This window comes from Brachycentrus maculatus, unplaced genomic scaffold, assembly GCF_059751285.1.
Source record: "Brachycentrus maculatus isolate JH-2025_06_01 unplaced genomic scaffold, ASM5975128v1 h1tg000748l, whole genome shotgun sequence".
NCBI classification, from domain to species: Eukaryota; Metazoa; Arthropoda; class Insecta; order Trichoptera; family Brachycentridae; genus Brachycentrus; species Brachycentrus maculatus.
This window is the reverse complement of record NW_028281479.1, coordinates 370,753-384,817: the sequence shown is the minus strand read 5'-3', so window position 1 is coordinate 384,817 and position 14,065 is coordinate 370,753. Positions and strand designations below refer to the sequence as shown.

Sequence of the window (14,065 nt, the reverse complement as noted above, 5' to 3'; positions counted from 1 at the left end):
CTTTTAACTATTTACTTTATTATTGTAATAAATAAAATATTATAAATATATTTGTTTTTATTTAATAAACTTTGTTATTTTTGGCATGAAAATATTATATTTTAATCACACATTTCATTTATAAGTCAGTAAATATAAAATTTACAGATTTATGTTTTCAATTCAAAAAGAGGATTAGAACATATATCGCTCACTCCTTTTGTGTCGCACAGACAGCGTCTGTCCAACACACCGCTAGACTGTGTATAGGTGTGGATGTGGCTTCTCCGCTCCGTCGCTCTCGGGGTCGTAAATCCCGAAAGTAATGAGCTATGGGTCCGTGTAATCGATTCGTAGTCCAGTGGGTGTAGCGATGGTCAAGTCCCAGAAGATTCCGAAATCGAAGTAGTGGCGCAGGGTCGTTGAGGATCAAAGTAAAACGAAGAACTCGGTGTGAGTGGAATCCTTTATTCATAAAATGGCACAGATATTTATATGTTCATAACCAGCGCGGTCCGTCGAAATCGACCGAGCGACAGAAATCTTCTCCCCCTACCCTAACCTGCGCCAGGCCGGCCGCCCGCAACGTAAATACGATCTTAAACACGTAAATACTACGTAAAAACGCCGCGCGCGCCGAGCCTAGAGCATTCGGGATTCGGTGGTCATGGCGAGAAGTCGTTGCGCTCGACCGATTTCCCCGCTCACAACGTAAATACGGTCTTACGCACCACGTATAAGACGCCGCGCGAGCCGCGCCTAGCGCATTCTATATTTGATTGTCGTTGCGAGAGGACGTCGGTGCGCTTGGTCGATATCCCCGCTCATGTTTACATATATTTAATCCATTTTGGGGCCGTGTACTCAGCTGGTCCGTTACACCTTTCAAGAACGTCATAAATCAAAATTCCTCAATTTTCAGTTGTGCATGTTTTCGGAATGCCCAGAAAATGTACTATATCCCAGCAAAAGCGGCATATTTTAAACTTAATATTTACTCGCTACAGAGCAGAAAGTGTTGTTTTTGCATTTTGAAAACAAGGTATTGTTTTATAATTTTTTTAAATAAAGTAAATATTTTTCAAATGGAGAAAAAACCTTCAGGTTTTACCTAAAAAGATCTGTTGCACAGTAAAAAGTTTAATAAGCGGCTTGATATTTATTTTTAATACATTGTATTCTATTTTATAACTTTAAACACTTTCTCCTGAAAAATCAAGTTTTTTGATTTATGACGTTCTTGAAAGGAGTGAGCGATATGTTACTTCCTACTACATATTTTACTCTTATACTTTGGCGCTGTTATCACTTGCGAGCAGATTGGAAAGAGTAAGTAATGGACGAAATACACTACATATTTGTCTGGTGCTATAATATAATTTATTCCGGCTTAAATAAGTGATTGTTGCAGTACTTAGCTATATTTTGTTCTCAACTATTTACAGTATTATTAAATGGTAATCCTGAAATTATCCGGAACATTGGTCTGTATGTTTCCAAAAGTTACCTAAGACAGCGACAGCATAGATTGTTTCACATTCCTATATAGAGGACCAACCTGTCGATGATTGTGCCTGTGGGAAGAGCTACCGCTATGCTGTACAATACCACGTTGGATTGATCTGTTCCATGTGTCTGAGGGAGTATTCCGAAGCGGGATTCTTCTACATCTTTAACTGGAATGTTCTCGGTTACTTTCTAATTGGTTTTTTAAATATATACGCTTTAAATTTTAGTTTGAAATGTATGTTAATTATTATTGAAATTGAAATAAAAATAATAAAAATAATTATTATTGAAATTGAAATTGAAATTAAAATAATAAAAATAGAAATATGGTAGAAACAAAATTGTAATTCTGGAGAGGTGACTAAAGACTCCAGTGCTGCCATATGTCCAACCCCATCTGTGCTCCACAAACAGTTTCATGATGAGGTTGGAACTCTTCACCAGCCTCTTCTGAGAGCCTGCTACTCGACTTTGTGTGCTGGAACGTACCACTCGCATTACAGTGTTGGGGTAACTTCATGAGGGTCCATAAAACGCTTAGCATAGGTGTTAACCCTAGATTTATAACCTTTTGTCTTCAGTCCGCACAATATGTATGAGTAAATATTTGGAATAGGTACCCTGCATTCAATTACATTAAAAGTATTTTTATTTTTATTTTTATTACTAATTTAAGAAGTTCCAATATGAATTAGTTTTATTCCATTTTGTTAACAAAGCATTTTTTTAAATACGCTGAAAGTGGTCATCAGTAAGATGAAAGATCATGAATTGTCTCATAAATATGGTTATAAATCTAGTCAACTAATTATCTACAACTAGCATATCGTATCATCAGTCTATCACTGGGCCTTACTTGGGATTACAGTAATAGATACAAAAATCCAGTTTTAACAGGGACTCCGGCAAATCCTGAATTTTATAGAAAATTTCTAACACATTGGCCATGTACGCTGGTATTTAAATATTTTGTTTAAAAAAAATAAAACACATAAAAATTTTAAACCTTTATATATATTTTTTTAATATAAAAAAGTTCCATATTTAAATCCAAACATCTCTAAAAACTTTTTTTGTGTTCTTCTTTTTGGATTACTGAGACCGTATGTCATGTCACAATAACAAATTACAGTATTTACTATGATAATTATAATTTTGAATCAGTAATTTTCCATATACTGGCTTTCCTTGTAATGTATGAGATTTAAAATCTTTTAAATTATTATTTTATTATAAAAAATATTTTTAAATGATATTTTCCTATTACATATATCATTCAATTGTTTAAACTTTTACCATTAAAGTACATACCTTGTGGAATCCCACATAATGCTACATTATATTTATTCAATAATTATTTATTAACATTATTGATATCAATAAATAGCGCAAAAAGTAATAAATTTTTCAATATTTATCTTAATAAAAACTACAATAAACATTATATGAGGTGAATAATGATAATAATCAGATGAAGTTATATTATTCATGAAGACGCCTACTAGACTATGCCTTGGTAAATAATTAAACGGTTTAAACACTATATATCTATAACGATTTTAGTTTGAGAATTCTCTATTACAACTATTTCTTAGATCTTAATTATTATTATGTCATAATTTTATTTTTTTAGTGTTCTACTTTCTTTTTTAATCTTCTTAAATTGTAATTCATTAAACAAAACAGTTTAATTGAAAACATAATTCGCTCTGGTTGTATAAGATAAATTGTCAGGTGATGTGTTGCAACCTTATTGACCCCATGCACATGATAAGTGACTCTTGTGCGTCTAGCTGTCGAATTTTTATTTCAAGGCCCACCTACAGTGGCGTTCTCATGGAGACCTTGCTCAGTTTCTTGTCTAGAGATACACAGAATAAAACTTTCGACCATATCACATTGGAATTTTTTCATTTTTAACCTTTCCCTTCCGGTGCTGAAATAAAACGCGTGTCCTGGAGTTGGGTAGTCACTACACAATAAAAAATTCAATCGGAAAAATACGGACATTCATAGCTAATCCCCTTAATTAATTATATATGAAGTCAAAAATCATAATAATTTAGATTTATTTGCTGAAAACATTTAAAAAAAACCCTCTGGCAACGCTCACGGAACAAGCATAGTTCCACTCTTGTCGGAAGCCCAAAAGCGACTGCCGACTGCCGCTAGCCGGAGAACATTGAGCTTTGAACTCCTTGCACTTGCACAATGCAAGTATGCAAGAGTGAGGTGCGAATATAGCGCCTCCCGCACACTCTTTACGCGCTGTTTATACGCTAATTTGTTTTCGATGTTCACAAAATACCTCCGATGTACCCGATAAATACTAATTATTATTAATATTATTTTTTAAATCAATGCGTAAATATGTTATGGAGGAATACCTAAAATCTTAGCCTTGTATTTATTATATTTATAGAGATATTATGGTTATTAGAAGCAATGTGTACTAGGTACACAACACCGGGAAGGGAGGGTTAAATCATATCACATGCGTTCACATGAGATAAGCAACAGTAGTTTATCGCGTCTAAAGGGAGATAAGTTAATGCTACAATATAGTATTATTTGGTAGATTATTCCTAATATCTTCATTTAAAAATTGTCAATTGATTTAATAGACTATCAACAGATTTAATAAATTGCTTTGAGTCGGGTTGTGGTCCCGTATTCAGTGTTACAGACTCCAAGTCAGAGTTTCTAGGTTCGACCCCCACTTACTATAACTTAATTATTGTTTAAAGTATTAACCTAGGCTATCTTGAAAAATTTATTCTTAACAAAAGAAGACATTTTTTTTATAATTAAAAAAAATTAATACAGCATGATAAGAAATAACATATGGAAAATTTCATTTGCATATACAATAAGTTTTTAAATATATTTCTGTTCAGCGTATATAATAAATATGTACAATATTGAATCAAGGTGCGTCGCAATGTAGTATAACATATTTCTCACAGAAACTCTTTACTTACAAATGATATATTTATAAAATTAGATACATATATTTTTTAAAATTTTTTACTTTTTTTCTTTCCAAAATTGTTGATATTTTTAATATATAAAAAAATATGGGTATTAAAAAATAGAAAAACATTAATGAAATTTAATTTGTTTCTATTAAATTTTTGTACATTTCTTGGAATTGATTACACAATATATCATTTGTTAACTCTATGCCATACGCATGTTTGATTGGGATTCATTTGTTTGGCCCCGGTAGCCGTCAGATTATTTTGCTTGTCGATGGAATTCGAGGCTTTTGGAAGATCATAAATCGTCATGTTTTACTTATGTCATTGTCATTTCCCTGAATCCTCGTTTAATTTCTTACAAAATTTCGAGAGTATTGTCGTATGATATTGGATAGTATCACCGGTATTAACATTAACGTTGTGTTACCGGACAGTATAGTGTTTTAATAAAGAGTTTATGTACAAATACGTACACAAATATAACATTGTGATACCCAGTTAACAATAAGGATAAACATGTAATATTCCAGTTTAAATTAATCTTATTATAATACAATTGTTTTCAAAAAACTATATATTTATTTTTTTCTAACAATCACATATTTTAGAGTTTAAATTAAACTTTACAAGATCATTTAGATATATAGCAGAATCTCCATTACCCAGACTTCTACTACCTTGATTATGAGATATTGGTCCGACATATTTTGAAATATTTTAGTTATTAAAGTAAGTGATGTGATTCGCCAGATTCTAAAATAACAAAACGAAAATCGGCAACTGAATATCACGATAAATAATAATTTTCTGTATAACTTCCCTACTTAATAAAAACAACAGTTCTTGTAATTGTTGTTGATAAACCCTGATGCAATACAAGAATAAAACTCAGACAAAAACAAAAGTAAACAAAATTTGAGCCGATAATAATAATAATAAAATCCTCATCCGCACCCCAATGGTGCATAGGGCACTGCGTCATATAAACGCAGTGTTATCTTGATCGTTTACACATGAAGGAATGGTGATCAGCCCTCCGCTTCAGGTACCAGTCCAGGGTAATATTGAATAAATATGACAGTGAAAAAATCACTTATATTTATTTTACCCCCCTTGGGAATCGAACCCGGGACCTCCAGAACGGTAGCCGAGCGTGCTGACCATTACACTACGGAGACGGACAGAGCCGATAATACTGACATAAATAAAAAAAAAAAAAAATTTATAACCAAGCAACAAAAATATTTAAGAATATAAGACTGGAATGAAAAGCAAAAACAAACCAAAAATTGCCATATTAACAAAGGAATTTAAATGCACAAAAATATGACTACTTAAATAAAATATAGAAGATATATTGTTTTAGTTGATAATAATGTTAATGATATGTATTGTATTGATGAAAATATTTATTATTATAATTAAATATTTTATCATATTATACTATGCATATTTATATATGTAGCACTAAATAAAGATGCAAGAAAAAAATATGTACAAACATAAAAAGGTCAAGTTATATTCCAATAAAAAGATTTCATAATTTATTATTTCTCTTCATTATAGGGATATTCATTATCTGGACCATGTTAAAATCTTTAATTGCTCTGAACAATGGAGATTCTACTGTAATATATTTATTTTAAATTATGCTATATACCTTTTTAATTGTGGTAATAACCAATACAGTGTTTTCAGAGATCCTACAGAATGTAAAATATTGCTTACTCCAATATTAATTTGGAATAATAATGATAATATAAGAATCCTACATAATAACAAATACATTAATATTTTCTTTAGTAAATATGAGATGAATGAATGTGTCAGTAGCATTATTGCTGGATTCGTGCAGTTTTTATGATAACATAAATTATCACTAAATTCGATGAGTTATAAGTATGATCTTCAAAAGATGACAGTAAAATAGAATTTAATATTAACCGGATCCACGCGGCTCGCATAAGCGTATGTGTTTTAACAAGACATGCCCCATACGCGGCTGACATAAGCGTTTGTGTTTTCACTTTGCTCCAAGTTTCGAACCTCAGTTCAACTTGGAGGGATTTTTTCATGGTGTGGAACTTTGGATAAAATAATACATCAATCCTTGGCCTTATGACATCTGTTGAAATATCTGACTAATAATTTGTAACATCACAAGGATAAATAAAACAACAGATCCCTGATTTTTCTTGCGGTCGGTAATGAGTCCGCGCCATAATCATGCCCTATATCTGTCTCACTCTCGACGCTACGCATCGCCAGTGGGTAAGAGTGACACACGATGCGTGCTTTGATTTATTTATGTTACGATCTAATTTGTTTATATTACGATATATTTCAAGAATAATGTGACACACGTGTATTATAGAGTACCAAAAAGGCACAATGAATCCCATTGAACGTTTTTGTTTAGGAAAATAAATTGTTTCATAACTAAATACATGATAAAAGTAATCATTTAAAAAACGGCGAAATACAGCCGCGCACGAGCGTCTCTTAGGAACAAAGTTAACGCGTTTAAAAGGTTAAGAAGTGATAGTTTGTTGAACAACTAAAAAAATATAATTACTGTACAACACAGTTCATACTTTAACAGGCCGTGTCAAAGAAATATAAATAAATATTTATTTATTTGGTTTTTGAGCGGACACTGTGAATTTTATACGTATATACAAATAATGTTTATATAATTTTCTCTATAAAACAAATAATAAAAATTTTGGAAAAATAATTTAACAAGTGCAAAATGTTGATTTCATCAAAGTGATACTTTCTCCGGATTATAACTTTGTAGTAATTGAATGTGATTCTTCATTTGACCTCGGGTCTGTAGACCAATGGTTATTACTTCCTCCTGCGGTCCTGCGTGCACTTGGGGCAGTACCACTTGCCCTTGGGCTTGATGGTGAGGCCGACGCACGCGAAGTGGAACCACTCGATGGGGCAGTCGGGGTTGTCGCAGCCGATCATCTCTCCGTAGGACACCTGGTGACACAGGCAGTACGTGGGCTCGTTGGGGTCCACCGGCATGTCCAGCACGTCGCTCGGATGCCCCAGACCTGACGACAAGTCGTCATCGTCGTCGTCCTGACCCTTGACTCCCCCGACGCCCGTTCCGATATTTTTCCTTTGGAGTTTTTTCTTATTCGCGACCGTGTTGCGTCCGCCATTCGCCCCCTCTTCCTCGCTGGACGCCCCCGAGCGTTTCTTTTTACCGGAGGCCCCGACGGCTCCGGACTTCCCGCCCCCTCTGACCTTCTTCCGCCCTCTCTTGGTCCCCGCGGCGCCGGAATCCTGATCGCCGGACGAAGACTGCTGTCCGGTCCGGGAATTCAAAGCCTTATCTTGAATTTCGGCGTCGAACCGCGCCAAGTCCGCATCTAAGCGCCTGATGTGCTTGTCGACCAGCTCGTACGTCTGGATGGCCAGTTGAACCTTGTCGTCGCAGTACTCCTTAGCCTTGTTGAAGAGACCCTGAATAGAATCTACTTTTTCTTTTCTGGAGTCGTTGTCCATGGAAGGTATGTCCGGAAGCAACTGGTCGGCTGTGAGGTCTATCGTCCTCATCAGACCGTGCGCTCTGTCGTCGAGATCTCTCATCAATTTGAAGTTTCTCTGCAATTCTATAGGCAGATGTTGCAAACTGTCTAGATAATGTTCCAAATAAATAGCTGACGTCATGTTGTAAATCACACTCTACGATTTACCGAAAGGAGTTCCACTTATCCGGATGATTATTTTCGAAAATAATATATAAATTATATAATTAAACACAAGGCTCGCATATTCCCGCGAATAAAACGCAAAACGTCAAACAGACGTTGTCAAAATGAACGTAAACACGAGATATGTTTTTTTTGCACTCTCTGGCTATTGAATGTTATATTAGCCACGTCTAATCAGTACTTACTTACATTTGAAACTAGTATTTTTTTATTATTTTCAAGTTTATATTACAAGTTTTATCAAGTAATATCGAAATAAAACAACACTTTCAAAAAATATTTTTTAAAAATTAATTTTTCTTCAAAAATTTGTATTGTTCAATCTACAACTTATATAAAATTTAGTCCATATTTTTACATTTTTGTGTATTTATTTATCACCGTCTCTCAAAAACAAACTAGTTCTTGAGTTTGAAGAAAAACTTTCATTAATATCAACTGAGGCAATGTAAATGCGTTTTTCATAATTAATCTCGAATATTTTATCGATGGGGTATATATATCCATGAACAAACGGAGCATATCATTTATTAATCATCTCGTTTTATTTGTTTGTAATGTTTTTTTTTTTTAATTGTTATCTTTATTCTGTATACAAGGCTGTTGAAATTTTTAAGCTTTTGTTTCGAATCTATGACACCTGACATGTGTCTTTGCAATTACTAATCTACCATCGTGCCGTTCCCTCAGGAGGATGGAACGCCACGCTCGTCTGTCCTGACATACGTTCCTAGTTTCCTTCACATCCTCTGGCTGCGTAGACTTTTGACTTTCGATCTAGTTGTGCCAAACTTTTTTGGTCGACATCGTTTTGTTCTCCCGTTCACATTGGCCAAATTTACTTTCTTCGCACGCCTTAGCACACTTGTCCGTACACGACGGATTCTTCAGTTCTTTGGACACGTTGCGCGTGGCAATGAGGATAGCCTCGAACGACTGGTTGTGATGGGTAGCTTAGAGAGGAAGATTCCCACACGATGGACAGATCTAGTTAAGGCAGCAGCAGGCACCTCGGTGGTTGGAGCGCTACGTGCAGCGCAGTCAAGGGATAACTGAAGATGAGTCGTTGCTTCCACAAGGGTCACAACCCTGAGTAATGAGGAATAAGACGGAGAAGAAAATTTTCTTAGCCATTCTCTCGCCATCCCTGCAATTTAAATATACGTATTAAGTTTAATCCTTCACAGATTTTAACAAAAATAGTATAAACCGTAATTTTATTTATCATGCTATTATGTCATTATTTTTCATGTTGTTGTTCACAAAAAATGGGAATTGCCTATTACTCATTGGGAATATAATGTATGAAGTTTAAAGTATGTTATCTTTTTCATTATCATCATTTTTTAATTAAATACTACTGACTTTATAAATGACTGCTTTTTATATATCTTGACTAGTATGAACACTTCGAAAAAATCTATAGAATTAGCGCGGGCGCCAATGATTCCATATTTTCAAGAATGATTTTAACCATACAAAATTTTTCACAAATGTATTTTATAAAAAAATTGTTAAGTGATTCAGTCCCTTGCTTCAGATTTTTTGTAATACACATTAGAAGAGAACAAGGATGACGTAAGTAAAAGACCTCTGACTGGAGTACTTTACAGCTATATGGAAGAGTAGGTACTACTAATCAAGAAAAGGACAAAGAGAATAGTAGGAATGGTTATGGTACGGCACTCATGGTTGCATCACTTACTAGTACAAGCTTATGTACTTTAGACACAGTAATGTTACAAGTCTTGTATATACTATAGGATATATGCTTAGTTTTTAAAGCTGAGATCTCAAACTTTCAAAATCAGAACGTGAACGGCCACGCTAGGGGTCGGACGTGTTTCTGCGCGCTTTTTTTTTTTTTTTGGAAAAAATATTCAAATTTCACTTTAAAAAAATACATATTTTCCTTGAATACCTGTTTTATTTTCAAAATCATATATGTATGTATTTCGAAGTAAAATTAATTTTTGCAGTACAAAAACGGTATATGAGTAAAAAATAAATAACTAAATAAATACCAAGGTTTTGAGGTAATTAAGTTGCGATATAGCGTATGTTGGGCCTTAAACAAACTGTAAATAAGTAAGTACCGCGTTTGTAGCAACCCTGGCAAGTAGATGGGTAGGTACTGGGTACTGAGCCGAGCAGGTTGAGTACGAAGTCGAGAGAAAAGTTGCATCAGCCGCAATTTATAATAATCTGGGGCAACACAAAGCCGCGGAAACGTGTATTTAGAGTATTTAGAGAGAAAGAGATGGAAAGGACACATGTTTCGCTAATTATTTGTTCTTACCTTTTTTCTTCTAAGTAAATGCAATAATATGCCCCTATTACCTACAACTCATCGACGTCAAAACATCACATGAATAATCACTCTAATTTTATTACTTACGCTTGAACATGTGATTATATTTTTTACTGTTTCCTTATTTTACTTCTTTCATCTCGTTTTCCTTACCTATTTGATATTTTTTCCCTCTTATTTTTATTATTCCACCCATTTTTACTGTAAACTTAAAACAATTACCTTAATATTATGGGAATAAAAACTTTTTTAAACCACTTTTATTTTTGGTGCTTTTTTCCAACTGGTTTCAACAAGAACCTTGTCTTCTTCAGGGATAGATATGTAGTATCCATATCCAATATACATAGATATATAGACGTGTGTAAAGTGATCACTGAACCTGCTTATGAGAGGTCATAAGTCCTGTAAATGTTCAGACTTCCGTATTTTTATTCATCAATGATGAGATGTCAAATAAAAAAAAAACACAGTTTTGCATATTACATAAGAAGTAATGATAAAAATATACAAAATTAAGAAATTAATATGACTGCAAATATAGTAAGAAATACATACATATAATCAAAAGTGAATTTCTGACACCAGGAAGTATAATAAAGTCACAGTTTTTCCTATCCCAATGCCACGAAGAAATTAAATGATAATAATAATATAAATATAAAATAATTTTAGATAATCTATGTAGCGCCATTTTTTGTAAAATTCCACCTCAAGTGTGCTTCCCTGCGATAAACTTGGGGAAAAGGAAAGTATGGAAATGTAGATATGAACCTGAGAACGTCTTAACAGTATATATTCTCTTTCTATACCAAATATCTATTTTCTTATCTTCTTCTTCTTCTTCTTGACTCTTAGACGCAACGATTTACTTTAGCGTTAATTATATGAAGGTAAGTTCTTCAAACGCTTAAAAGAGATTCTCGCCCGCGAGGATGAATTAGGAAGAAATTTATGAAGAAAAAAAATCAACACTTTTATAAAGATTGCAATTTTGATCAGTGGAGAGGGAGTTTCTAAAACTGTAATTCTCTCTATCGATAATACGTTACATTAATAAATTAAAATAAATAGTTAGGTTACACGTGGTTTCTGATTGAAGACGACACTTGAGTCTACGATAGATCCTCGTGTTTACAAAGTAAGGAATAACAATAATTGTCATATTAATTTCAATAAGTATATATTTTTTATTATCCCGCTGATTCACCGAATTATCGCAAAAGGTGCATGACCCATGTAACGATTGTTATAACTAATTACTTCGAGCAGTTAGTAACCCCCATATCAGAACGCTTATTTTTATTATATTAAATCAATTTCATACACTAAACGAATAAATGAAGATTAAAGAAAAAAATTATCAGTAATTTGACTGGTTCATTAAAATAAACAGGATCTACTCGTAAATACGATTACAAATACGTTTAAATAAACAAGCATATTGCATTTCTTCGAAAGATTTTATGTATTTTGAAAATATTTTAAACATATATCGATAAGCAAAAAAAAGATCACGTGGGAGGCAAAAATCTGCATAATATCTAGATTTTAATCGATAGCCCGCAACTTAATTTTCTTCAAACCCAGAAAACATTAATCATTATTGAATTTTTTGCTTTAAACACCGTTTTCGTATTGAAATAATCGATTTTCTTCGAAATAAATATATGGTTTTGAAAACGAGTTATTGAAAGGTAAGGAGTAAAAAAAATTAAAAATATTTTTTCCATACTTACATATTTTGAATAATAAAAAATCGAATTCCAATGTATACTACAAAAAAATATTGTGCGCGGAAATACGTCTGGCTCCTCGCGCAGCCGGTCGCTTACTGCATGTATGTTTGCAAGTACCCCCTTAAATTTAGTTGAATTGAGTTTTTTTTAAATACTAATTATATTAAGATAAGTATATTAACTATCTCAACAGGAACGAATCTATAAGGATTGCGTCTTGACATTGGCAGGTTTTGGTGATCACTTTACACACTGTATAACATTCTCTATTCAACCGACTACTTTATGCTAAGTTGACCCTTCGGGCCAATTTATTGGTCGGCTTTTCAGCCCAACATTTTTTGCGTTGCATGTGTTTGTTAACCGTTTCAACTTACCAAAAGTGGTTTAAAACCATTTTTGTCATAAACCAATTGGTATATAATAGTATAAAATAACTGTTCTCGTTACTCAATTGGAACTGACATCTGATGAGAATGAGAATTTGGGTGAAGTAAATAGATGTTTTTCTTGTCTCTGTTGAAACATATGAAAAAATTAAATAAAGTAAAAATATTTGCCATTATATTGCAGTGAATATTCGTTTATTAAACGGTAACGAGATATTCCTTATTATTATATTATATTATATTATATTTTCTTTAAGACGATTTCAGAATTACCCTTCTATCATAAAAATTTTTAATGAATAATATAAAAATGAGACAAATATGGAAAAACCAACAGTGATTTTGTACTGGAGAACCACCCAAACGATGGAGGGATAACTCCGATAGGTTCCGAGAACAACAGTCCTAACTAAAGCAGAAAAAGAAGTGAAAGAAGAAGAAGAAGAAGTCAGATTTTCAACTGACGTAGATATAATAAAATATATTTTTCTCTTCTTTGTCAGCCATCACTCTACTGTTGGATAGAGGCCACTTCTATTTTTACCGGACTTCTCTCTTTTGAGCTTTTTCAATCCACTTACTATTAAGCTATATAAGAGACGAAGATTGCTTGTAAATATAGATTGGTGTGACGTTCTATTCTTTCTGCCTATTCATAGTTAGTTAGTTAGCTGTGTAAGTTGTACTTACTTACATGTGATTTGCAAAATGTATATAAATAAGTCCCTTGAAATCAGCATTTACGATGCTCTGCCAGTGAGTTCTTGATACTTTCTATTTTTTATTTAAATATAATTACCATATTTTTTCATTTCAGCAATCCACCAAGCCACCTTATGTGTCTTGTCGGTATTTTTTTACGTACGTTTTTAACTGTTTTTATCTATTTTGACATTATACACAAAACTACACAAAATTTTCGGGTTGTGGTCCTGTGGTTAGTGTCGTGGACTCTTAACTCAGAGACTCTCGGTTCGAACCCACTCTTCCACAATTTGATACCTATTTCTAATAATAAGCCGCTTAGGCCTACAGAAATAGTATGAAATTGAAATATTTGTGTAAATAATAAAAACACAAATATTTCTCTTTTAATTTTTTTTTTTTAATATATAAAAACTATTTAACTATTTTTTACAATATTAACTATCTTATCATTTACATATTTCATCAAAAGTGGGTTAGTAAATGAAAGACACGTGTTATAATATCTATCTCAATTACCTAATTACAAAAAAAACTGATTAGATGCTACTTAATGCTTCCTATTGGACAAAGAGTGTCTGGAGAATGCAGACTTTACGAGTGACGCAGGGACTGCATTGTATTGCAACTAGTGCGCTACCGCACCGCCCTCGCGGGAGACCAGCTTCCACTAGAACAACTATCCGTCAGCAGTCACAGCCCACAGTCAGTCCAGTACACT

At 33.3% G+C, this 14,065-nt stretch overlaps 1 protein-coding gene across 1 annotated transcript; it reads right to left on the bottom strand.

Annotated features, from left to right (window-relative positions):
* Positions 1–7,006: 7,006 nt before the first annotated feature.
* Positions 7,007–8,307, bottom strand: LOC148300343 (inhibitor of growth protein 5-like). Its single transcript, XM_088274925.1, has one exon. It carries the CDS (start codon positions 8,154–8,156, stop codon positions 7,320–7,322), a length of 837 nt encoding a protein of 278 aa, XP_088131051.1. The 5' UTR covers positions 8,157–8,307; the 3' UTR covers positions 7,007–7,319.
* Positions 8,308–14,065: the final 5,758 nt, after the last annotated feature.